The 27,606-nt window shown below is 38.2% G+C and overlaps 2 protein-coding genes across 3 annotated transcripts in view; both read right to left on the reverse strand.

The window, feature by feature from the left end:
* Nucleotides 1–368: 368 nt before the first annotated feature.
* On the reverse strand, nt 369–13,653 carry cul3b (cullin 3b). 2 transcript variants are annotated; one of them, XM_029518357.1, is made up of 16 exons: nt 13,397–13,653; nt 10,995–11,192; nt 8,454–8,567; nt 7,809–7,969; nt 7,327–7,441; nt 6,361–6,589; nt 5,761–5,906; nt 4,979–5,155; nt 4,403–4,573; nt 3,907–4,014; nt 3,326–3,450; nt 2,889–2,985; nt 2,564–2,698; nt 2,258–2,444; nt 1,944–2,089; nt 370–1,612 (listed from the first exon to the last, which is right to left on the reverse strand). In XM_029518357.1, exons 1-16 carry the CDS (start codon nt 13,457–13,459, stop codon nt 1,481–1,483), a joined length of 2,304 nt encoding a protein of 767 aa, XP_029374217.1. In that variant the 5' UTR covers nt 13,460–13,653; the 3' UTR covers nt 370–1,480. The 2 variants fall into 2 exon arrangements, with proteins under 2 accessions (XP_029374218.1, XP_029374217.1); XM_029518358.1 differs by lacking the exon at nt 10,995–11,192 and having other exon boundaries at nt 369–1,612; nt 13,397–13,459.
* Nucleotides 13,654–14,793: 1,140 nt separating this feature from the next.
* The window catches only part of pde2a (phosphodiesterase 2A), an 86,795-nt gene continuing 73,982 nt past the window's right edge, over nt 14,794–27,606 (reverse strand). The window contains exons 14-31 of the mRNA XM_029518356.1: nt 27,480–27,591; nt 27,322–27,361; nt 26,730–26,793; nt 26,451–26,532; nt 26,014–26,188; nt 24,967–25,079; nt 23,210–23,287; nt 22,982–23,104; nt 22,818–22,888; nt 22,374–22,496; nt 22,193–22,280; nt 21,619–21,666; nt 21,338–21,412; nt 21,119–21,218; nt 20,215–20,327; nt 19,083–19,121; nt 18,828–18,934; nt 14,794–18,345 (exon numbers count right to left, since the gene is read on the reverse strand). Of these exons, the coding sequence (XP_029374216.1) occupies nt 18,111–18,345; nt 18,828–18,934; nt 19,083–19,121; nt 20,215–20,327; nt 21,119–21,218; nt 21,338–21,412; nt 21,619–21,666; nt 22,193–22,280; nt 22,374–22,496; nt 22,818–22,888; nt 22,982–23,104; nt 23,210–23,287; nt 24,967–25,079; nt 26,014–26,188; nt 26,451–26,532; nt 26,730–26,793; nt 27,322–27,361; nt 27,480–27,591 (1,786 nt within the window). The 3' untranslated portion in view covers nt 14,794–18,110. The remainder of the gene's footprint in view (nt 18,346–18,827; nt 18,935–19,082; nt 19,122–20,214; nt 20,328–21,118; nt 21,219–21,337; nt 21,413–21,618; nt 21,667–22,192; nt 22,281–22,373; nt 22,497–22,817; nt 22,889–22,981; nt 23,105–23,209; nt 23,288–24,966; nt 25,080–26,013; nt 26,189–26,450; nt 26,533–26,729; nt 26,794–27,321; nt 27,362–27,479; nt 27,592–27,606) is intronic.

Genomic DNA, 27,606 nt, shown 5'->3' on the forward strand with positions numbered 1-27,606 from the left:
TGATGATTTTAATTCTATTTTACTGCGGGGCTCAATAATAACTAAGGTTATAATGTGTTGTCTTTAGGATAAATACTACTAACACATCTAATATGATTCAACAGCACCACAATCAGTCTCCAAAAGGACCATACCGTTGACTATAACTTGCTGTGTGCTTTTCCTTTTCCTTATGGAGATTTCGATGGAAAGAAAAATGCTAAAACTGAAATCACAGTGTAGCAAACAAAGTACTTGAGGCTTGCAGAGTTCACATGAACACAGGGATTTTAGCTGTGACTTGCCATTTAAATTGAGTTTTAATTACAGTTAGAGAGGCAAGCTTTTCCAACAATTGCCAAGACTTTCTCGTGACAGATATAAAAAAAGAAAAACCCATCCCTTCGTTTTTTTTAAATTCTACATTTAATATGATGAAAACAAGGCCCTGTACAATCCACCTTCTCAGTGAGTACAATAATTATTTTACAATTTGTACACATTAGAACATGGTGCTAAACTGGTTCCACCTGTTCAAAATGCAGTCGAGAATGGAAAGAAAAAAAAAAAAAATCCTCTTTGAAACCCGCACCACAAGGAACCTTCCATTTAAAGAGAGGAGATCGTTTTTGGCCAGTCCTACAGCTGGCCTAAAGTGAAAAACGTGTCATGAGAGACCAAACAGCATTTATGGAACTTTTGTGTGTGTTGTTCCCCTGATTGATCCATTAGATAGAAGCATGCTGTGAAGCTACAGCTCTTGATCTCTCTAACCACTAGTACAGACCTGGTCAAAATATTGAAAATGGAATTAAATATTTCAGCTGTGATGTGCACTTGAGTCCTACCAGACATTAAAATAATGGCAAAAAACAGACATATTTGCAACATAATTTAAGCACTCTTCATATTTACTCAAGTACTCAAAATGTATTTTACTGTTGTAAACCAGGTCTGTGCCAGTTAACACTTTGTCCTCTTGTTTAAATTTAAAAACCTCTGGGAGGAAAAGGCCAAGAGTGCCAGTCAACCTGTACAACCACCATTGTGCCACAAAAGACGAACATAACACAATGACATCAACATTTTAAACGGGAAATAATTCAAATGTTTTCTTGATCTCCAAATAGCCTTGTGTTTGCTTTAAGATGTTGATGCTCGTTCTCGACAGCATGTAGTTAACCAGCAAGCAGCCTCACCCAATTCTCTCCAAAGGCCACAAGAAACAAGATTTTATACAAAACTAGATCCCCTCCTTTCATTTCTGTCAGCAGAAGAAATCTAATATTGCTAGAAAACTTCCCCATCTTTGCTCGCCTTCATCTTCTTCTTTTTTTTTCTTTTTTTACACAATTTATGGAAGAAAAGTTAAGCTTCCCAGTGTTTCCCAGAATCAACGATGAAAGCACTTCCAAGTTCATTCAAACGCATAGCAGTCCACAAAAAACACGGCTCTCAGTTTCTCTCAACTCGATGTTAGCTTTCATTAAATTGACTTGTTTTATGCTACATAAGTGTACACTTTACGGTCCTCTGGTGTTCTTGCCAAATATTCCCTCTCAATGAGTCCTTCAATGCGTTTCTTGATGACTACAGGACTAGGAAGGAACCGAGCTCGCAACTGCTGTGTGACCTGTGGAGACAGAAAACACCGTTCAGTATTAATCATCATAATTAAAACATAACTACTCTCTTTAAAATTTTATTGTCACCTTGTTTATGTTTATTTGGACATGATACAGTAAATACTGAGGAAAGGTTGCAGTCAAAGGAAGGTAATGTAAAACTGCTATTCATTTAATTTTCAGTCATGACCTTAGTATGTGACATTATTTATGACTAAAGGTCTGACTGACAGGATAATGTGATCTAAAAAAATACAAAACTGGAGCCCAGTGTGATATGCAGAATCAGGTTTTATGATTTTCCCTCTGAAGTGAAAGCAACCATCTCAGCTAACTGACCTCTGCTACTAGGACATTGTGCTGCATCTTCTTTCTAGACTTCATGATGCGAACGATAGCGGCTTCAATCTCATGCTTCCTGTCGTCATCAACTTTCTGCCGCGTCTCCTTCCTCTCTGGATCTGACTCCCCTTGTTTTGCAGCCACTAGGAGGCGCACAAGAAGAGTGAATTAATCCAAAGGAAAAGTCGGAATTAAGGCAGAAGAACACGTTTCGTCAGAGCTCTCAGATTGATAGGGAATCAGTTGCACAAAATAATTTAAAGTTATTTTTCTTCTAATCAGAAAACCTCAGAGAAACCTAAGTTGTCAACCTGTCTGTATCTTGACACGGTGCAGTTTGGATGTAAACTGGTCATTGACTGTAAACACATGGCCATTTTCAATCTCCTTGGACTTGGGCTCCTTGGTAAGGACTCTCTGTGTGGGTTTCCCACATGCCAGTGACTGCAGTGCTCGCACCAGCTCCCTCTCTGGGATGTCCGTCTCCTGCTGGATCTCCTACAGGGTGGAGAGAACAAGTTCAGGTCAATGAAAATCCAATAAGGAAGCTGTAACAGACAGACAAACTTACAATTATGTAGCATTTCATTTTGAAACATTTCAATTACATTCTGTACCTCAAAGGTAGACTTCTCTCTGTTGTTGAAAAGCATGAGGATGGTCATCTGGAAAGTGGAGACCTGCAGGATGTGTTTTCTGGTGTTAGATCCTGTTACCTGGGCTCCTCCTACTCCCACCTCTGAGCCATCCTCCTGTTCAAAAGTGGACAGGAAATATCGTTTTGTATAGAAAAATGCTTTCTGTTACTTCAAATTATATAAATCTATAAAATAACATCGGGGAATAAATTCATTACTCCATACATGGAGTACACGCGCACGTGTGTAATAATTTCTTTCATCCTCCTAACACTTGATATTCTTCTTTACAGGCAATACATACCTTTTTTATGGGGCCGTAGAATGTGGCATTTAGATCTGCAGAGCCCATATGGTGCTGCAGTGTGAGTTGTCTGCCACTGTGCTTTCCAAGATAAAACCTATAAGCAGAGTGAATTTGCTCAGAGTTAAACGCTGACAATAGTCAGTGTGCCACAATTAATGTAACTTCGGTGTTAGCAGCTGCTGCAACAGGCCCTGAAAAAAAAATATGGCAATATAGCACAATACAACCATTGCAGCACTTTATAGTAATTATATTTGGTGGAATACACACAAGTGTGTGTCATCGTGAACTGAAAAGCACAATTTCTCTCTACAGCCTTCACTTGTAACAAATCATGCTGTATGGATATCTGGACTGAAATCAACATGCCATTGAAAAATCATGCAGAGAGATAAACAAGAAATTCTGTGCATGAAGAGTACAAACTGACAAACCTTCTAAAGACTTCAAATGCATGCCGTGGTGAAGGAGGGATATTGCACTTGGGTGTTGCTGATTGTGTTGGCCAGTATCCTGTAGTCAGGACTCTCACTGTGAGATCAACTCCTCCAAGAGACACCTGGTGTTAGAAAAACACACACAGTCAGGTGTCAGATTATGTTGATGTAATTACACCATATAGTTTACTGTTTTTGCACATTGACATTTATCATTGCAAATTTAGAAACAAATGAAAAAGGCAGAACTTGAACTATAACAGATTAATTACTCAAGCTAGCTGCATGTACTTTTAATCTAAAAGAGGCAATAATGTACCGCACAAACTCAAAATACCATATGTTCTTACCAATTCAATAATGTGTTTGAGAAAATGGCTTAAATTTATAAAATGGTTTTTGCAGTCACTAATTCACACAATAACACACAAATTAATATACTATAAACAGTGACACAAACTTGACAAAAAGCCACAGCAAAAGAATGTCACAATGCAAGACGCTATAACCAAAAATGATTACAGGTAACAAATGGGCTTTTTATTTTCAAAGAAGGAGTTTCTGGGATATATCCTCACCCCAGTTGTCTGTAGATGTTGTCTAAACTCATCCATGGTGGTATTGGAGATGCTCATATCACGAAACATGCCCTCTAGTTTGGAGGTGAACTGGCAGCCACATTCGGTCTAAGCAATGAAGACCAAAAGAAGAACATTAAGCTAATGAGAATGCTATTTTCATCATATGGTAGTCAATTCATTTTTAACAATTGTAAGTGGATGTGCCCGCTTATGATGTTTCCTCTATCTAAAATTTAAATCCTTACCACAGGGATTCAGAGTAGATTAACAAGCTCATGCAAGGTGTGTGATTGTAACACCTTTCAGTATCAGGAGGCTCACAGATATCTTCAGGTGTGCAAGACACATTAAAAATATTTATTTAAGTAATAAGGACAGGGGGAAAAAAGAAAAAGCAGCCGATAACTCCTTCCCTTCCAGAGGTCGCAAGTTTTTCATTAATCTTGCATAAAATGTCACTATTTTTCCAGAAAATTGCTCGTTATAAACTTACCTTGAGCTTTGAGATCATGTTTTTCTCAGAGTCATCAGAGACACTCTTGTTGGTGAGCAGCCTGCGGGCCAGGTGCTGCTTGTAGTACCTCTCAAAAACATCCTTTTCTTGCATGAAGCGGAAAAGCACCATGGCCTTGTCCAATATTGACTCCACCTCCTGCTCCGTCAACTGGATAAAATGAACAAAAGTATGACACAGAGCCAAATTCCACCCATTGTAAAGGCAGAATATACAACAGCTAAGGGCAGCGAAACAGATTTAATAATCTGCTGTCTGCTTTGATTTGCAATACAAGTTATGAAAATGGATTTCACTCCATATTTAGAATGTGCCATTTCACTTTAGTTACGTATTGTGTTTTATACTAATTACTTTGAGAAGCTGTTGATTAATAATAATTTACATAAAATATACAATGGTACACAACTTTAGCTTGAACTACAGAATTAAACATAAGAAAAATTAAACTAGACTGAATTTGAATGAACAAAGTAATAAAAGCTTGTTAGATTATCAGTAACAAAAACTTTTAGCAAATTTATTCATCTCTACATTATCCATAAGCGGGCTCACCCCTTTGACACCTTTCTTCAGTTTGTCATCAATGAAAAGTGAGAGGTACTCAGGTGAGCGAGAGTTGAGGTTAAGGAAGTACTCAAAGTCGCCAGCTATGGTTTGCTTGAAAAGCCGATCATTATTGAAAGACTCCTGGAGGAAACGATCAAAGCGAGACTTCAGGTCCAGCAAACCCTGTAGGAAGGAGGCAGAGAGACAAAGATAAAGGGGGATGATACGGGAGCAGTTTGTATTAGCAATAGCTGAGGTCAGTTCAAGCTCCAACAGTAGCTAAAACACAGGAAAGCGGATCTTCTCAGAAAACACAGAAGCTGCTTTCTATGTGAGTGAGAGCAGGAATGTAGGAGTTAAACTGCAAACCACAGAAATAAATGTTACACAGGAACTTCACCATAACTAGGATCTTAAATACAGTGGTCTCTCCCTCTCGTCACCTGAATGACCTCATATTGACCAGCAGGGTGGGGGGGCAGTTATCCTCCACTATGAGGTAATTCAAGTGCATTGTGGTCAAAGCTTGCATGCTATAGTGTGTTAAAGCCAGTTAAGCCAGTGGAAATTTCTCCATGATCTCTAACCAGGCTAAATACTAGCTCCAGTCTTTCTCTCTCATTTGCTGAAAAAAGAGCATGTGTAAACATCTCCTGTTTTGCTGAAGCAAAAAAAAAAAAAAAAAAAAAAAAAAACAGACTAAAAATCACATAATGCTCCTGGCAGTTCAAAGAGATAAGCAATAATAAAACTGTATTGCAATGTTTCCTGAAAACTATGCATCTAACCTGGATGTAGTCAACAGGGTTCTTTCCCTCGCCCTCCTCTGACACGAGAGCCTTGCCTTGCTCCCGAAGGTATGAGCTCATACACTCGCACATGGTCTTCAGCCCATTGGGAACCCTGCTGAACAGCTTGTACATGCACGCCAAGTCTGTAGATGGAGATGCATGAGTACACATACACACACATTAGACATCAATTTCCCCCAACTGAATATGACTGATCAGATGAAATCTGATGAAAAAGAGGTATATTTGCACATAGTGAATTGAGAGACTGAAGTACATCTGAGCTGAACGTTGTGAAAATCTTTTATGACTACAGAAAATCAAATCAGTCTTACATTCCTCATGTTTCATTGTTTGTGACATGAGAGACACAGGGGAACTCGCTGTGTCTGCAAGATTGTTCCAAGAAGACATATGTCTTATGCAAGTGACAGTTACAAGGTTTAATAAAAACCATCAGGGATTTACTTTACTCTGGGTTGTGGAATGAAGCAGAAACTCTTCCTCCAAGTTATATGGATTTCGTTTTTACTGATAAATGATCAACTACAACTGCAGAACACATCAAGTATAAGCTGCATACAGTGGAATCTTTACCGTCTGTTTTGCCGTTCTTCAGCATATGAACGAGTCCTGAGTTCTCCATCTCTACAATTGTTTTCATGTGTTTGGAGATGAGTTCCCTTTCCACAACCTTGACAATAGGCTCCTCTGTGGATTTATCCAGGCAGTGCATTACTCGCTCAATCTCTTCATTAATCCTGGCTTCTACCTTCTTTATGTACACACTGGCACTGTTTTCAGCAAGGAATTTTTGGCTCTCCATCTGAAGAAAAACAAGAAAAATATTAAACAAAGAATCATTTTTATTGAAATTGAGCACCATTTTATTTTTTGGTGTTTGGTGTACACAAACATTTGCCCACCAATACCTTCTAATAGATTTTAATTAATTTATCTTGTGATAAATTTAAGCCATTGTTTTTTTTTCCTTTTTCTAAAATCGTCTATATTGATACAGTGATTTATATATATAGATCCCAGAAGGAACAAATGTAAGCAAGTTAACAATGAACAGGGATCCAAATAAAGAATAAACTATGATTACTTCCTTATATTTGTATGCTTCTGACCAGTCAAGCGATATGATTACAATCTTACTTTCCTAAATTATAGTACTGTATAATAGCCAGGAATGTTTTAGCAAAAATGTTTTATTAATGGCTGGTGTCAGGTCATCATTTTTCCTTGGAGAAATTAGTTGTGTCATAACTGAATTGGTTAGTTATGATCAAATGTGTATTTTCTGAGGTCACAGTGAGCTTTGACTACAAAATTCAAATCTTTTCATCCTTCAGTCCAAATGGTCTGTGTCAGCTTTGCAAAAATCCGGTCTAGGTGATCCTGATATTCAGTGAATCATATTTGGTTCACTGTTCACCATACGATCACATTGTAATGTGTTCACAGGAATGGGACAAACACAGAGACAACCATTAAACACAATGCCTTCTGCCCTGGATGCTGCTGGCACAGAGGCACACCAGTTATTTGCTCACAAACCTGGAAAAATTCTGCAGACATTTCTAAGAATGGTGCCTCAAAGTCTTCTTCATAAACAGATCTCCCCTCAAGGCCGAGGATCATTAACATTTGGCAGGCATTTCTAATGGCACCCCTGGAGAAGAGAAGAAGCAGACCAAATCTTGAAGGCAAAAATCAGTAATATAGAACAATAAAACACAAATGTCTAAGCTGCAATATTACACTGAAAAGAAGCAATAAAAAAACATTTTCATGTCACATGCATACTATAGATGCCACAAAAATTTTATCATAAAAGACAATTAAATCAATTGTAAAAGCAAAAACAGAACATACTGGCAGCAAAGAAAAAAAGCCCCCGCTTGCCGCCTTCTTTTGTAATTACCATCCCAGAAGTTTAATTTTGAAATTGAAATCAACTTCTCAACATTAGCTAATAATTGATTGACCAGTAAAGTAGGCTGTCATGTAGTTAGTTCCGTGTTTGAATTTTTGGTTACCTGTCCACCACCTCTCCTTTCCTTTCACGTGCAATCATGTCCAGCAAAGTCTGTCGGAGGTGGTCTCTGATGCAGCCATAGCGAACAACCTGATCCCTAAAGATGATAAGACCAAGGTTGTAGACATTCTCTACATTATTCTGCTGTACGTACACCCGGTCCTGTAGACACGCAAAGACACATACAAAAAAAACAAAAAAACAAAAAAAGAAAACACACACAGAGAACAATTTTATCAGATAAAGAATTTTGCCCAATTGCATTGTAAAAATATATTTTATTTAATTGTAATAACTTTTTGGAGTAAAATTTACAACTGTTCATTTCCTCAGTGATCAACAACAAACTGTTTCAGGCCCATTTTCAAATACATCCAGTTTCTGTTAAAATTTGAAAAATTATCATAGATCAACAAATTAGATTTACACTTCGGTCATTGCTATCATGTAGTCAAGTTAACTTGAGGTGGATGAGTCTGGTTAGACTTACCCACTTTTAGGATCATGTATAAGACAAAACTGTTATTTTGCTGTGCTAATCACAGAGTTGGTGAGTCAAAACTAGTGCTTGACATTATGTATGCAGTTGTGTAATTGCTGTGTTAAGTGGTGGTGGGGGGGGGGGGGGGGGGAGGGAGCTTCTCACCATATACATCAGGATGTCTCTGATCATCACCATCGCTGTCTGATGGTCATTCCAGGCCTGATTTAGGGTTTGGAGGAAGTTATTGTTTAGGGAGTTGAGGACATCTTCTCGTACCTTTGAATGACACAAAAAGCAATAAATAAAAACGGGGCATGTTTCAGCATGTTCTGTAAATGCCTAATCATGAACAATTTCAAATCTCATCGGTAAAAAGAAAAAGAATGTTCCTGAATGAAGCTGACATCTACAGTGGAGATTTCTTACTCAGGCAGTCTTTTTTTTATCATCTTACTAAGCTGTTTCTCTGTTAGTCAGAAAGACAACAGCTTCATAATAGTCACACTGCAGTGTGACTCAGCACTGTAAACCAACATCTCCGTAGAGTAAGATTCTTAAGGGCACACTGACCTTCCCTTTTTCTTTTTTTGAACAGAGATGATCAATTACCCACTGCTCCTAATCTTACACAAGATCAACCTTTACTTGTTTTACAATGCCAAATTGCAGGGCAGAAGCAAACCCATAAATATGAAAATGATAATTTATGGTAATTAAATAGCCATTGGGCACACTCATAATTTATTTAAGTAAATAAGCCAATTATTAAGGAGTAAATAAGTGATAATATACACTAAAATATACAAAGTTAAATTCACATAAACAATTTCACAAATGTTTTTCATCATAAAAGATGTTAGAAAGATGGGAAGCAGTGCTGCAACTAATCAGTTCATCCATCGCTTTTTTTATATATGTTTATACATTTGTTGCCATATTTTTGCAGTCAGTAGGAAAACACTAGAAGAAGGAAACCACAAGCTTTTGTAGCTTTTGGCTGTGGTTGAACTAACATGGAAGTGAACAGCAGTTCTTCTTCAGGCCTTGCCTAAATGAAAACAGAGTGTATCTGTTGCTCCTTTTATCTCTGCTTCAAAATTTACCTGCTGCTCAGTCTACCTGGTCAGTGCCGGGCAGCAAACTGAGCTGAGAGGAACAACTCCAACAGCAATACTTGAAGGCAAAGATCATCAGGCCAATGATTGAACCAATGGAGAAGTAAAATGACTACTATATATAAATGACCTTACTGCGCGGTACAGCAGGATTCAACATTGGACATTCTTCCTAGAAAACTATCATCTTTGAGCTGTTTTTTTTAAACTCAGACGTCTGAGAGGCATTTGTTTTTCAGGCCACATGCACACCACTATTGCTGTGTTACTTTGAAAGTGATATATGGATCATTATTAAATAATAAAAACACATTCTGCTGTCAGATCTTTCTCTTTGATCTGTTCCTTGTTGACAGTCCCTTACTGATAATTTACTAAGCTTGCCAAGTTAACAATGTGCATTTAATTATGTTGTAAAACCATCTGGCTGGTTTACAAGAGCAGCCTGCTGAAATATTGCTTATTTTATATCTGCACACTGCAAGCTATACAGAAGCATTCGCTACATATATCACATTTGTTGCCATCATATGCAATTGAAAAAATGTGACCGCTTAGGAAAAACACTCCCTGATGGCTTTTCTTACTCTTGAAACAGACTAATATCATCGCTTCCAACACTGGTCACCATTGCTTCCAACTATATAAGAAACAGACTTGGACAGCTTAAAATTATCCCATTCACCACATCCATTTCAGCTCCAGCTGGCTCTGACAGGTATATTAATACAATGAATTGGAGAACAGTGTGTTGTGTAAAGGTGCCATTCAAAAACATACTGATGCATTCCTGTCACAGAAAAACTGTAATGTGTACCTTACCAGAGCTGAAAAACCTGAACTAAATTACCACTCAACGCCATCTACAAATCCAAGCCAGCCACAGAAATGAAAAACCTGTCTAAAAGAGGTCTGAATAAGAAGTTATACAAATCTCCCACCAGACAAGACTTGAGTAACAGCCTTTAAAATCGTATTGCCTGACTTTCTGACTTAAATCTAATGCTTGCTAATCCCCACAGTGCTATTCATGAATGGATAGTTATGGTTACATTCTGAATGTGTTGGAGAAGCAGATAAAAACTATCCACATGTTGGTTTTTCTGTTGTACCACAAACTGTAACTAACTTCAATGTTCATAAATGTAAGCTTAGTCGTTTATTTTTTCAATACCAATTTAAACATTGAGTAGGTATTAGTAATTACCTATTACCTGCTTCAGTGACAGAGAAGCCAAATACTCTTTAATACACACAAAAACTACAGCATGTATCGTAGGTTTATGTTTGAGTGTCAAATGAACTAAATTTAAATGGTGCATCCTTGTAAGTGTTGTGATTTCTTCTGACATTGAAAAAAAAAAAAAAAGCCTGTTTGCTTGCAGATTCAGTGATATTTTCATGCAAATGATTTCCTGGGAAGGCACTGCATGGCACCTCAAAATACTCAAATCTTGTTTGGTTGAGGAATAGCCAATTATGTGCACCAGATGCATGTATATTCATCAAGGACACATACGATTATCAGTCTGTCATATTCATGGTTAGTTCTGCCAGTGTGGGAGGCTGTAAACTCAGCTAAACTTACTTTGTTGATAAGATGTTCCGTGACTACCTCCCTCAGGCCGGTGTACAGCTTCTCGCCGTGTTTGTGGAGCACCATCGTGTAGGCATTCCTATATAGCTCCTCAAAGCTCAGGCCACTGTTATTCTTCCTCTGAATCTCCTGGATGGCATTCTTTAGGAGGTCCCAGATATTGTTGACATACTTCTCATCCATCGTCATCTGCAAAAGGTAGCCAGTAACAGATTGAATAAATTAGCCATTACCTGTGATTTGAAGCAAAAGCAGTGTTTTCCTAAATAAAGCCTCCATGTAGTTCTTCTCTCAGATTGCTGCATTGGAAATGAGAGGCAGGGGGTGGAGTGCAATATAAATGTCTTACCTGATTAGTTCCCATTTATAACCACAACCTTTGTGGCACCCTATAATGATCGAAAATAGTAAATTTAGTCTTTATTTATCTACTTTGTTACAAAGAAAAAGACACTAAGGATACCTGCGATTATGGTAACACATACATCTTCATGTCCATGAGCTTTTGCACAAACAAAGCACGAAGGGGACATTTTGCCTCTGTTTGAAAGTCTGAGGTGACATTAACTTTCCTACCTTCAATGCCCTTAAGAATCTCTACCGAACATATAATAATAGTACATATTATTGAATACCTATTTGAGCATGTGTTGATGCTGTAGGTGGCTCATTTAAGAAAAATAATGCAAGCGTTACTAATCTTGACAGAAAAATGTAGCTGAATCAATCTGAGCACAAAACAAAACAACATAAAGGTCATAACATGGTAATTATGTTAACACCTCCAAGAGTGATGTCAATGTAACAGATCATTTCAGTCCAGAAATGCTTTCATTTGATTACAGAGTTAAGAGACACTTTTAGACATCTTGTTTTTGCTGTTATGCTTCTGCAGTTTGATTCGTTTTGATCATTAAGATGGCCCAAGTTTCCCTAGCTCAAAATAAAAGCTTCAGCTTTTAGTGCAAAAATTAAGATACATATCAATATCTAGGCATTTGAAGGAGGGCCTGTCATATAGCTTGACCACTTAGTATTAAATATTTAAGGACTAACAATACATGTGCATAGGTGTGATATTACTCAGTTGAAGTCCTTTATTGATCTGCCAATCCCACACACTTCTAAATATGACAACACTGACCAAAATGGTTCAGTCTTGCTGTGCCCATTGAAACCTATTGCAACTCCATTTTTTTGAGATTTTAGTTGCTGTTTCAAAGCTGCTTGTTTCAGATTACAAGCTAATGTTGGAAAACATGTTTGATGTATCAAAAACAGCCATATTGATAAAGTAAAAAAAAAAAAAAAAAAACTCCAGTTCTGCGCAGCACTGCACTGCAGTGCATCAACGCAATCATGAATTTTGAGAAGCTTTAAACTTGTGCAGGTATCCCCAGAATGCTTGGAGGACTTCAAATAGCCCAAAACATATTGACCAAGCAAGATCATTTAATGTGCGCCACCCAAAGTGCAGAGGAACAGCGTGTGCTCCCTTTTCAGCAGACAAGCCCAAACACATGCATAAGATGCTGGTGTGACAGCAAGTCTGTCAGGACTGAACCACATTCAACAGGCTCACCAGTAAAGGGGTTCTCTGGGTTAACATGAGCCAACTGTGTGGCCACCGCCACACAACTTGAAATTAGTCAGTTTATCTGCTGTAGAGTCACAATCTGCAGTTCACAGACAGGGGGAAATTTCATTTTATCCAGAATGAGGTCAGTTCATAAATGAGGTCTGTCAGTGACTTGCAGACAAAAGGAGTGCTAGCAAGACCAGGAAAGGAAACCTACATTACGATTTTAACCACAGAAGTAACACATTTAATATGCAATGTCCGGGTCAATAGTGCAAAGCCACGTCTGGAGACGACTGTTCTTTTTGTTTTCTTTTATTTAGCATTAATTTAAAGCTGTGGCAGCGATGCTGCCTGTTCTAGTGTGCGTTTTGATATGCGGCTAGCATTTTGGTACAGAAGTACCATCCAGATCTGGAGCTGAGAGCCAGAGAAATGTGATGCATTTGATAAAAGAGAATGCCAAAAGCATTCAAAACAACAAGTGTCAGGAGCCAGGGCTAACGCTAGCGTTGGCTGTGTCGACGGAGCCAGTATGCAGGCTATGGTTTTCAGGAGGTGTTTATTTGAAAGCTAAAGACAACTAGAGTGCTTCATAAAAATTTATCACTGAGGTTAACAGAGTAGCCGTCCGACCAACCAGCCGGGAGTGAGGGCGACTGAGCATTTGACGGCTGCTGTGTTTTGACGGAGAGACGAATCGTGTCTGCTGCTCATCTGGTTAGCCTGCTAGCATGTAGCCAGCAGCCCGGACCGCGGTGGTCGAGTCACCGCCCGTCGGGCAGACGGAGCACCGACCGCTGCGTGCACTTACAGGAAAGGCCCGTATCCTCATTTTGGTGTCCTTCTTGGTGCCGCCTTTGCTGAGATTGGACATGGTTGCCTCGTCCGTGGGGGCTCTGTATTCACATGAAAGTGTTCTCCGGGGAGGGACGGGGGTGACTACTGGATTATGGAGCAGCAGACGAGCTTTCACCCGACCTCGTTGGCTCCACGTCCCGGCGCCGCAAGTTTATTGTTGACAGCCAGACGCCAGATATGATACTTCTTCACGCAGCAATGGCGGACTGCCTGCAGTTCTCATTGCGCAGAGCTCACGCACTCCAACTAACGCGAGAAATGAACCATTGAGAGCAAATTTTCAACTTTATTTGTAGCTGTTCCACGGACAGTGGTAGAAAATATTTATTTGAACCTTCACTCCAGTAAAAGTACCAAGGGCACTTTTAAAAATATATATTATTGGTAAAAACTGTATTGAAAATCACCATGTAGTATAATCTAAAAAAAAAAAAAAAACCTCAAATGGCTCTGTTGTTTATAATGAATAATGTCATATTCTACAAAGTCCATGTTTTTGTTTTTCTTATTCATGAATTCACATATTTGTGTATGGAAAAATTATAATCTGCAAAATAATAGTAATCATCGGTACAATCGCAAGAAGTAAGTATTTCAATCCGAATTGCAGTGAACTAGAACCAAAAATTGACAACCACTTCAAATTGTAAATTAATCTGGTAAAGAAGCCTTGTTACTACTTATAACAAACAGTTCAGTGAAGAGATTACACATAGTGTTTGTTTAATCAATGTCTCTCCTGTAAGGAAGGTCCTCCCAAATCTGCTATGGTGGGTACTTTTCGCTGATGGAAGAAACACAAGAAATACTCATCCTTCAATTACCTGAATGCTAGTTTTAATACCTTCTGCCTTAGATGACACAATTTGCCATTTTTTTTAATGTTTTGCCTTATTTTATTTGTTAAGGGCCAATTTGATTCAATCCAAATCTGTTTGGAGCCAGGCACAATTGTAGGTACAATATCAGCTAAAATCCCATGATGGGACCCCTGTTAAATTTGAAAAAGGTGCATATTCCAAGACTGATTTAGTTGGATATTTATTTAAACTACATATGGAATGTGGAGAGGAGATAATGCTGACTGTTGGAGGGATGAGTCAGAACATGTGTGATCTGGCCATGCTTATACAGAATCAGTAAATTGGATCATTCACCATGATCAAGAGAGTTGCTGCTGTGATGACTAGATCCCTTTCACAGAGCTCCAGTGTCACATGATCCTCACACCCAACTCCCAGCAACCAAGGCATTACTCCTCTGGTCAGTTTACATTGTGGAGCATAGACAAAACCACAATGTTTTGAATGGTGTGTTGTGCGCTTTTAGAGACATCAACCCAGAAGCCTTTCACCAGGTTTATTCCAAGAAAGAAAAAATAATAATCTAAATTTCACCCATTTGTTTTGTCAAAAATGTCCTTATTAATTACATTTGAAGAAGAACAAGATCACCAGCACTCAGAAAAAAACAAATAATTTAAGTCCTCAGTATAAGCATTATTTATACATTTCAGATTGATTTGGGTTCTTCTTTGTGATAGAATAATGTATGTATATCCTAAACACAAACATAATTTTCTTTCATCCTCTTGGTCTAATTGTCTAAACTTGAGGTTGTTCAAAAATGGCATGAAAAAAAGAGAACAGGATGCAGCCACTTTAAGTACATTACAGAATTGAAGTACTTCCCATTGTAATAATGACACACAATCAAGTAACATTTTCTTTTTGAAACTTTGATATTTACAGCAATTACATTTTCGCCACGTTCAACAATAATGTCACAGGTGATCATTACAATGACACTACATCACAGATTAGAGTCCTGCTGCTCTGTGATGATGGGAAATAGACTGGGTACATACTTCCTGGGTGGGCTGCAATGTCAGACCTCGGCATGATGTAACAGAAACGTTTCACGTGAAAACAGCCCTCATCAACACACAAACATCAGATAACAAAAAAATATTTTTTCTTTTTTATTTTTGCAGCTTGACCAGGAAGTAGAAAATGTTTGCTTGGCACATTAAGCCCTGAAGATCAAAACAAACATGAAGTGACAGATAAACACTCAGTATAGAAAACTGATCTAAGTTTGGACTCTCAAAAAAATTGAGAGAAACGAGCCAGTTGACTTTTTTTTCAATGAACACATTTTGATTTAACTCTTAAACCCAAACTTGAAGTAATAATTTAACATAGGCATACGTATTTACATAAGAGTCTATGCAACATCACAGAGGCAGACACTTCATATTGCACATAAAAAAAGGCAGATAAGAATGAAACAGTGATTTGAGAGTAACACAAAATGGAAAACCATGCGAGAGAAATAGTTTGAGAAAGTGACAGTGAGAGATGGAAGCGGGGGTGGTGCTCTACCACAACACATCTTTATGCTCTCTAAAAACTTGTAGTAAAAATAATTCGTCCATGTAGCAAACTAAGGCAGATCAAACACCCTCCTCCAGTCGTGCTAATGCATTTCTCAGTGTAGGTATAACTCATAAATCAAACCGCTTTGATGACTAATTAACTTTCTCCTCTGATTCACCCTTATGGGATACTTTCAAAGAAAAATTATTTAATTAAATCCTATGATTGCAATAGTTTTATCTACCTTCACAATAATTATTTGTGCTGCATAAAAAGGGAGATATAACCAAAAAAAAGTCTAGTGGATCACTCCAAGCTGCTGTTGACAGCAGAAAAAAACACAAATGTTCGCTTCTACCAAAAATTTCAATCTTGATCTTCAGCTGACTACCTCCAGTGGCCCTCTCTCTCTCTGGTTTTTGCTCATCTCCTCACCCACTCATCCTTCTACTCATGCACTTGCAAACTATCACCCTCACACGCAGCCAACAGGGTGGGGTCCATTATAGAAGTTTCTTTTTTTTCATTTCTGTGGTGATCTCAGCATAGCTCTGCAGCATTTCCTTTTAAAAACAATATACATTTTGAAAACTGAATATGGCATATAATAACACAAAATCCCACAGCCGCAAAAGGTCAGGTTTTCCTACGAGGCACAATCTGAGAGTTTAGCTCTAAATTTCCCAACATTTCCTTTAGAGTGCAGCAATAGTGAACTGCTGATGCTTAGCAATGAGTCATTTCTATGATGGCTACATCCCTAGCCCGTTTTTGAGCACAATTTTGGAGTGGCCTGACAACTGAAAAGATGCTGTGTCTGCAAATACCAACTGGTGGCTTTATATGTAACTTAGAGCAGAAATAATTGAAATGACATGACATCTGAGGTCTTTACACAGTTGTTTCACGAATATACATCTTCTGAGCAAGGTGATCATTCAGTCAACACATTGATACTCAAACTATGTCTATAACAAATATACAACATACATACTAAACCGACGCTTTATTTAAATTTTCATATATTAAAAGCTCTAAGAAAGGCAGCAAAGATGCGCAATAAGGCAGATCCATATGACAAACCCAATGACACACTCCATATAACACACTCTATTCTGGCACATTTATACTAACAAATGAGATGGATCTTTAAAGGGCTTCGGTTGCTCTCTATCTGAAGAGGTTTCATGACAAAATCAGTAACCCAAAACATTTTGTGTAAAAAGGTGCAAAGGAGTGAAAATAGTGCTTAGAAAAACAAAGTAAGGGTTGACTTTAGATTAAGTATAGACTGTTGTAACTAAATGAATACTTGATGCAGTGGCATGCAAATGAAATACACAGAACATATCTTTTTAATGTTCTGTGTGAGAAGTGAGGCTTCAAAGCCAGGGATCTGTAATTCTGTCATTGGTCAGTGATTGTCAAATTGTCCCTTCAGCAAAGAAAAAATTAGAAAAAGCGGATCGGTAAACATGAAGGTAAAAATATTCTCTAAGCAAATGGGAAAAAAAAAAATCTCCTTTGTGCAACTTCATGATCATGAATTAATTAAATATCCTTCGAAGAGCTGAATAGAAAAATCTGTTCTAGTGGTATAAAAATGGACTGTGTGGCTTTCTTAGCCATGAAGAAATCAACATGGATCCAGATAAAAGGAATAATACATGAGGTGCCAATACAACATGCATTCATAAGCATCAGGTGAGGGGTTACAGTATGGCAGCTGTTTCTGTGAGCCACTGAAATCAATATAAGCTATTATGAAACATCTTACAGAAAGTATAGCACTTTATCTTACTGTTACATGTCAAAGTAATGTTTTTCCATAACAATGAATGGTTTCTTTTCTCTCTCTTGTGTCTCCGAATGGTATGTGCATGTACATCTGTGTGTATGCGTGTGTGTTTTTACAATCTTAATCAGGATCAGTACTGTATTAATGAACTTGTGGTAAAAACTTATTTTTCCAGGATAGCTGCTAAAAAAAAAAAAAAAGAAAAAAAAAAAAAAAGACAAAGTCACCACCTTCTGCTTTTTTCCTGAACTGGAGACAGAAGCAACAATTAGCATCTAATCATTGAACTGGCTCAGATGGATCCACCCGTTTCCAATCACTTTTCTGATTGAATTGTTTTGAAACTTTGTCCTGTCCATTCTGCATGGCCTGCTAAGCATCTAAGTGAGTGATAGCAGCAAGACCCCTCCCACTTAGGTCACTATAAAGGTATCCTCTGCCTCTTATTGGACCTCAGAAAACTTCATGAAACTCATGGTAGCCCACTGTTGTCACTGGCCACTCCCTCCTTCTGCATTGTCAAGGCAACCGTTGAGGCAGTGGTCATCACTCCCGAAAGCACCCTGGGATTGCAGCAGCTCATACTCTTGGTCCAAGAAATCTAGGCTGTTGTTGCTAGGCAACCCACGGATGGTGAACTTGTGGGACACTTTGGTCCATTGCTCTCGATTTGCCGCCACTCTCTCATACAGCTCAGTGGCCCCAGGAAACAGTTCAGATAGCAGCCTAAAAGGGCAAAGGACAGGAGTGACATATGAGCTATTAGTCAATATGCTTTTGAAGAGACACATCCTCACGACTATTGTGTACTATTGTGCATCGCTCTCAAACAAAAAAGGGGTAAATTATGTTGCAATCACATATTAATCTGATTATTTCATTTTGCGAAACCTGCAATAACGCCGTTAGTGGCCCTCTTGGGGCAAGTGAACAACCCGTAAAGGCACCTTTGCTTCCTTACACGTCCAGCTGAATTAGCATGATTCATGAGTATTGTTAGTGTCACCCTAACAAAAATATACTCTTTGTTGTTTGGTTCTGGGTCTACAATGGTTTCATACAGCTTTACCACTGAAAATAGCCATGAGCTTAAAGATGCAGAAACTGCAGAATTGAGTGGTTATTTCCTCATTGCTTGTAATGTGGGGACAAGGGTATATGGTCAATGTGAAGTGTGTAGGTAGGGTGTGATGTTTTTTTATACACACTTGTAGATGGGCATGGCAATATGTTCCATGAAGCTTATCTGTAGCTCTGGGATATAAGCTTTTTCTCTGTCCATCATCTCACTGGGCCTGTTTCCCATGGCTTTTTCCTGCATGGACACAAACATACACACACACACCGACACACACAGACAGACATAAATAATGAGCTCACCATGTGTAAAATGTAAAAAATCACCTCAGCTACTTGAAAAATAATTTCACGTTATTTAAGAGTTTGAGCACACTAACACATACCAGATCTCCTTGAGAGAAGAACTCTTTATAAATCAGTTCCTGTGGACACAACAGCAGACATCCGTTATTGTTCATATGATTCCATAATGATAGTGACACTGATTTATTTCCTCTTAAAATATAGCTTCCGTTAATATACTGTTGCAGCAAATATAACCTGACTCCACTTCATATTTCCTCGTTAACAGAGGTATAAACTTTATCTTTTATCCCTCTAAACTCAAATCAACGCTGAGCTTAGATATGGGATATTTCAAACACAAACCCTACTTTATAACAACGTGGCATATCACAGTCTGGGCTTGTAGCTTTGAGTGAGAATTTCTCATATTTGCAAACACAAAAGTAATTGGATGATGTAAGATAAAATGCCATCATCCTTTATAATAATTCAATTGCTGAGAAAAATACAAAACACTGTAGAGTAATTTCCTCTCCTAAATTATACAAAAGTGCATTTGCTGGAGGTGTCTGGTATTTGTAGATTTAGGTTGCTGGATTTAGGACAAGGGTCAGGGGGTCTTTGAAAAGGGGGTAGACCGAGATTAAACATAATCCTGAAATGGAGTGCCATGTCACAAAACAGAATGTAGCCTGAAATGCTCTTTACTGTTCAGCTTTGCATCTCATAATGTTGATAATCCTAGAAATGAGTCTGTTTCACTGCATAGTCATGATGGGAATAAGAGATGCTGTAAAACTAGGGGGAAACTACATTTTAACTAAAAAAAGACGGTATAAACTTAGACATCTGACATGTAACTGTATCATGTCACACTTTTGTGTTTTGGGTTAGACTTGGAAAAAGCTGTTTTAAATATCAAAGTTGTATTAAAACACTATGACAACTTCATTTGTGCGACTTGTACTGCATTAATTAAAATTATTAGTATAATTAAATTAATTAAATTAATTAAATTAAATTAATTAAAGTATAAGTATACTGTATATTGAATATACTGCAGTCTAAACATTTGCACATGTATAAACTATAGTGTCACGTAATTGCCTAAGCTGACATAATATATTCAAGTATGGTGATGAATTAATGTATTTACTAAATCATCAAGTCAGTTTTAAGTACTTAAAGCATTTTGATATGGACACATGTATTGTATGGACTTCTACTGACAGCAATCTTGCGTGTGGTTTTCCAGCCCTTGGTTTGGTCTGACAGGTCACATGACGTCATCAACAGGCACAGCAACATGGAGCGGTGGGTACGGCTTTTAGGATTGTATCCGTCTGAAACACGCAGATGCGGAAAATGATACAGAGAAAAAGCTAATTCGAAAACATTGTATTTATTTCTATTACCATTTGAAAATTTTGCTAACTGCATGATTTAAGTGCTTGTTGAGTCATGGTGGTCAGAACCCACATTTGTATGTTAAATAAGTACATTTAATACATTTGGTAAGAGATGTATAAATGGTGCTCTGACTCTCTATATCACTTTCTTTGGCTCAACCACTTTATTAGATAACTACGAATAAAATCCACTTAGGATGACTTATATTTGGTGGCATTCAGGCACAACAAACCACTGGCCAGGAGTTTACAGCCAATTATATTACATAAGAGTGCAACTGCCTCCTCAAAAGGCTAAATTGTCCTCAATAAGTATTGGAGATATTATGAATGTCATGGATGAAAATTGCATATTCGACCCCACATCTCTGCAAAATACAACACATTTTGAAAGTATAGAGTGCCTTTTATATCGTGCCAGGAATGAAGCTATACTGCAGATGAAAAAGATGCATAAATTCACTCTGTATGTATGACAGTGATTATTTGGCTAAATAATAAAAATTTATTATCTTATGTGTCATTGATCCCAAACCAGCATATCACACTCAAAGAATAAATTCTCTATTTCTAATATTTAATACTATATGCCGTAAATATCATTCATACTCTAATCTTTCTAATCTAAGGAAAGGTTAAAATCAAAAGGTAAAATCAAATCAAAGGTGAGTAAAATCAAAGGCAGAGACTATACTGGCTGTGCATACTGAACCATTGTGGCGTACCATCAGCCATCCTCTGCAAGTCCTTGAAAATGCGAAGATGGTGAGCCAGGTCTGTTGCCAGAATGATGTCTCTCATCAGATCCAGCATGCGCTGGTAGTCCTAAAAAACACATAAAATATAACTTCAGCTTGGGATACATAGTGAAAGCAGATTCGGAAGGAATTAGAATGACAAATGAGAGACATTTGCATGTGTGAATGTCACATTTTATAGATCACCTTCCTGGAGAACTTCTCAAAGATGTTGCATCCATGAGTGTTCAGAATGGCAATGGCCTGGGCGAAGTGATGTCTCTGTCATGGAAAATAAAGTGTGATGAGAAAAAAGTTACTTCTGAAGTAAATTTAAACCAATTTATATGCCTCTCACTGCAGAATGCACACAGAATTAGAATTTGCCCACTAGATGTCACACTAGAACCCAACAACTTCATTGTGAAGTGAAGTTTATTCAGCATGAATGAAAAAAACGTATAACCAGCGGTTAGTTTTAAATTTACCTCCATCACAGATCCCTCTGAGCTGTAGAGAGCAGCCAGAACGGATTGCTGAAAATGGAAATACAGACAAATGAAACCCAATGCCTTCATAGTACACGTTGAATTAATTCAAATGAAAGAAAATCTTTCAATAAATTACCCAGACTTCTTGAGAAAGACTATGCTTGTCAACTTGAATGAGTTGAAATATAAATGATACCTCTGATGAATTGATGGGTGACCTTTGCTGCATAATGACAGATCATAATCTATGTGTCTCTTTTTGTTACTGGGGTTATGCACAATTAGAGTGGAACAGAGTGACATACTTTTAATCACGACGACATCTTGTGTCACAGTGGGGTACATTCATAGACACAGACACACAACCACACAATGATAATACAGAAAAACAGTGTCTTGGTCTTATTGATGTGCTTCATCTAAAAGTCATCTTTTTTAAGTGCTGCTCTACTGCACTCTACGTGCTTTGGAAAATTCAAGTTCAATGCCATGTTGTTTCTCACTTTGTATGACATCCTGACGTCTCATTGTGCACACATCAGTAAACCAGAAACTTAATTTGTTCTCTTACCGAGGCGACTTGGAAAGAATTGTTCGTGCCACGGTGGTCCAAGTCATGGCACATACAGGAGACAAAGAGAGCCAAAATCTCTATATCCCTGGAAGGAGAAGAGAGTGATTAAAGTGGGATGATTTGAGCGACATTCCGAAATTAGATTTTTTTTTCAAGTGTTTAGGAGTGGTGAGCTCACTCGAGGTAGTTGGACAGCCCTAGGTTTTTGTAGAGCAGGTAGCAGAAGTGTGACACAGAGAAGGCATGCATCCAGTTGTGGTAGGGTGGATCTCTGTAGCCTTTCTTCACCATCAAACAGAACCTGACACCAAAGCAGCAGGTAAATTATTGTTTACATCTCAGCATGTTGTCAGTGATTTATGTAGTATAAAGATACAGCGTATTGGGTCTCCTTTTTGGCTAAAATCTTTAAAAAATTTACTGATAAAAAAGCCTACCAAGCAGATTCACCCAAAGAAACACTTAAAGCATTCGTAAATCTTCTGTAGGAGAAGTGACAAATCAACATCGAAACAGACACAAGAGATCAATTTAACAACGCAGACCACTTAAAGTAATTGGAGGACACAGACATACACACAGCTGCCTGTGTGTCGGGTATGAATTGATAGTGTTTTCAGACCTGGCAAGAGTGTGCATGTCAATCTTGTATGTGTTGATGAAACCCATATCTTCAAACATGCTGAGGACGCACTGGAGACATAAAAAACAGGATAGATCACGTCAGCTTTCTTTTGGTGCTTCTGCCACATGCACACTGTACCACTCATCTCGCCTCAACCTCACCATGGGTGTTGTATCATCGGGCAGGGAGCGCGGTGTGTACGTGAACTCAGCAAAGCAGGGATGGATCTCCTTCACTGGGTCAATCCCCGTTACCAGCAGCCTGGTCACCTCTTCCTCTGAAACCTAAATTATGATACATAGTGATTCATCCTGAGAAAATGACAGTGATTAATTCAGAAAACACAGTCCGTGTGGGAGAGCGGCTGATACGTGTGAAGGTGACTTTACCTTCATGTGGTACATCATCATTTCATTGGCCAGGTGGGACCTGAACTGAGCTTCATGGACCCTCTTGTAGAGCAGAGACTGGAAAAACAAACACCAGAGTTTGAACATTTTGAAACAAATCCAAGTGTTTGGAAACTTAACTTAAAGCCACGGAAGGCTGTGCAGTTCAGTTGCAGTGCCAGTAAGAGAGGAGTACATTTTTTTTTTACTCCATTTGACTTTTTTATTTACTTTTTGGGTTGTTGGGTTAATCAAAACTGTGCCCAAAAAAGCCTGGAGTTAAAGTAAAGCCAAAATGTTTTAACAGCAGCCATTTTAATTTAAGTACATGAGAACAGCTTTTTACAACCCACAGCATAATGTACTATAAAACACAGGAAGGGAGCATTGATTAATAATACATTTTGTCATATTTAAATGATTAATGAGCTGTCTGAAAGACAATTATTTTCCAATCAAATATTCTTACACAGTACCTTGTAGATGAACTGTTGACTACCTGCCATCATTCAAAGGTCAGTAGCTGTGTATCAAAGTGAATCAGAAATGCTGAAAGGAATGCCATCACAAATATTCTTTCTTTCCTTCCTTGACTCAGTCTTTCCTTTGCATGAGTAAATGAAAGTATTTGTAAACGTGGTATTATCAGTTAATATACTGCACCAGTAAATTATTTATTTAAATATTTTTTGAATCCAATAAATCACTTTCATGAATTGCATGGCTGACTGAGGGAATTTTTAGTGGCAAGAGAAATCAATCTAATGACACAGGGGGAATCAATTTTAATCAATGTTTCCACAGTGTTCTAAGAGAAGGTGAACTGGGCTGCAATGAACAAACATGTGGTGTCTAAATTTTTTCATTGCATTATAACACTTGCTTGAAAACAAAAAAAAAAAAAAAAAACATATTTATCTGTGATTGTAAATATTGTGTTTTTCATAAATCTATCCCAAAAATATTGCAATTGAATAAAAGGTCGATAAAAGCTCTGGCAGGTGACAACAAGACAGCACACAGTCCCTTGTCTATTTCCCCCCTGTGTATATCCTTCATTAATGCCATCAAGCATCATCGTCTTTAGTGACGTCTCTTTGCGGATCATGCAGTGGTTCAGCTGAACGTGTTAATGGGTTTGCATCAGCCGTAAAACATCTATGAACTTACAACATAAAAGCCACTGAGTCCCAACTCAGACCCAATTGCTCTAATTTCCCTCGAGACTTTTCTCTACTCTGCCTTAAGTGAGCATTTTGCTCCCACCGAGCTGAACCTGTTCGATCTTACTACCACTGTAGTGCTCTCATCTACTCCTCCTTGTGCAGTTATATTTATGGAGGTTGCAGATGTGATACAATTATGCATTATGTTTAGATTTGGAGCGGTGTTTAAAATCAAGCTAAAGATTTAATGACCTTGGATTATTTAACAAGTCAGTGTATGAAGAATAATGTCGTGTGTGTTTAACTGTTCTTTCATACTTTTTCATTGCAGCTACTAATAAAGAATATATGAAAAATTAATAAAAGCTGTTAGAAGTGATTGATTAGTTTGTCACTAACAATGTTTCTTCAGGTGTTGTGTAGTTTATTTACTTCATGTTTTATATGCTCGGTTCATAGTCCTGCTTTCTCTCTTTACTAATATAGAACTAACGGTTCCATAAACAATGTAATGGCCAAATAACTGTGGTTATTCAAAACACTGAAGTAGAGAATGCGTATATAAAGGTTCAAGGGAGAGAGGAGACTTACATGGGCGATGCTGATACCACAGTAGATGGAGAAAGCTGTGGCCAAATCCTCATCAAAGCGGTTAAACCAAGGTCCATTCATCTTATTCACCAACTCAGCCACCCCGATCACCTCTAGAGGAGGAGGGATTTAAATCCAAGTTTGAAAGGACAGAAGTAAAGATGCAGAGATGATATAAGTGAGAAAAAAGCGGGGTGGGGGGATGGTGGAACATGGAAGGTGGAAGATGGGAGTCAAGGATCAGACAATGAGGCCCAAAATGCCACAGCCACAGGTAAAAACAGATTTAAATTAATTTCACACTGGGGCTGAGCTTAATTGCACTCACAAAGATCTAATTTTCAACCTCTTAATATGAGGTTCAGACAATTTTCTATTCGGACACAAATAACTGAGGATCTAAAGTTTGTCAGCCTGAAAATAGTCGATAGTAGAAGGTGAAAGTATTCTGTATTTTCTAAGTAAGAAACACAATGAGCAGAGTTTCTGAAATGGACTTTATATACTTTAGAGACACAATTGATACAACTAGATACAAAGACACAATCTGTGTTATTCTGAGAGACTGTGGGAGCATCTGCATTCAAACTAACCAGCCTTTATTTTACTATCAGCTGCCTGTGCATATTAGACTTTGGTATCTGGGTAACTGGTAGCTCCTTAGCACCCTAACCCTAACCCAGATTAACAATGGGAGAGCTTTTAGTTTTTATGCACCAGCTGAATATTATCCACTATCCACAAATCAAATTTTTTCATAGTTTAAATGTTTTAACTGTCTTTTATCTATTAATCTTGTGTTGTTTGTATTTTTACAGTCTTGTGTTTTGTTTTCATTAATCTCAGATTTCTATTGGTTCTGTCGTACTATTAGCTTATCATTTGTCACCTTTGCAGCTCTTAAAACTGCGCTGATGAACACAATGTTTGACTGATGAAGCTTTAATTGAGCATATCAGCATTTTGGCAGCATATTGACTTTTGGTGTTCACTAACAAAAGCTTGAATGAAGAACGTTAGCATACGTGTGTGCATGTTTAATGTTACCATTGTTCTCGTCTTTGATGGGGAAACAGAGGATGTTGCGAGTCCTAAAGCCGGTGCTGTCGTCCACTCCTCGGTAGAAAAGAGGGTGGGAGTAGGCATCCTTAATGTTTAGTATCTGACCGGTGGTGGCCACGTGTCCTGCAATACCCTGATCTGCTGGGATGCGAAACTCTTTCTGCAAATACACACACACATACAGCAATTGCTTGTGTCAATAGGGAACATTAATAGCTACTGACAAAAAAGAGTTTTGGATGCTGACTTCGCAATTACCCCAATTACCCCAATTACATTGTTTGAATGTCATTCATCTCACTGTTCGTTTATTTTCTGTCAGTTATCTAGCAGCACTCTTGTAAATATACAAGATACACTGTTTAACTGTACAAAAAAAACGAAAAAAAAAACAAAAAACAAAAACAAGAAGCATATTGTACCTCTTCATCACTAACCACGCCCCCGTCAAACACTTTGGCCACGAGCTCATGACTAACACGATCCAGCAGGAACACTGAACAGCTGGAGAGACAAAGAGTGACAGAGCAGGAAAAGTGATGGAGAACATTTCCTTGTTTCATTTCATCAATGTAGTGAGATATGCCTTTTCAGACAGAGATAAAGACATCTACACACACTCACACACACTCACACACATACATTCACACACACAGACACAAACATCCCTTATCAATCTGAAGATGAATCAGAGGGCTTACATCTCTGCATCACTGAGGTTCCTGGCCTCCACTATAATTTCCTGTAACAGTACTGACACGTCATCTGAAAAAAATTAGAGAGTCACAGAAGGAGAGAGGAAAGAAGAAGTGGGTGAGTAAAAAAAAAAAAAAAAGGAAAAGAGAGGAAATGAAAGCCCAGATAGAGAGACACAGAGATTACGCCACGAGTACCAGTGGATCAGCTGCACAGGCTGATAAGAGCTTTTGTAATCAACGGTTTGGTACAGTGAGAGGCAATTTGTTCTACTGGTGGATCAATTTTTTTTCTTTTTGCAGCAACAATCATGATGAATCATCAGTGACTTATTCTACAGTTGGCGCTCACTGTTAGATAAGAATCTAAATGCGTTGGTGTAATTAAGGGGGGAAGGGGGCTGGTTTTTAATACCCTTTTGATTTTATGGTTATGATCCTGGGTGTAATCACCTTTAAGGTCGGTAATATCATCTCATTCAATTACGTGCGTCATTCGTTTCATTAGGTGACCACTTCAATAGTTGCCATTAACACAAATTGCCCTACGACATCCTTCTATCAAACAGGCAGGCAGACAGACAGGAGCAAAACTTACCCAAGTGTGTGAAGAGATTCTTGGCCACTTGTAAGAGTGCCTATGTGGAGAAACAGTGGAGATGAAAAACTTTTTCAACAGAAACTTCATGCATATTTATATGTGTATACAGAGTGTGTGTATGCGTTTTTGAGTCTGTGAATGAGCACATGCTGTACCTGGCACTCCACTTTCAATTTCTGCTCTTTCTGGAAGGCCAAAGTTGAAGTGAGGACTGTTGAAGTGTAGCAGAAACAGTGCTGGATGGCATGCTCATCTGCCTCTGTGTGTCTGTATGACACACAA

This window comes from Echeneis naucrates, chromosome 13 (assembly GCF_900963305.1).
Source record: "Echeneis naucrates chromosome 13, fEcheNa1.1, whole genome shotgun sequence".
NCBI lineage: Eukaryota > Metazoa > Chordata > Actinopteri > Carangiformes > Echeneidae > Echeneis > Echeneis naucrates.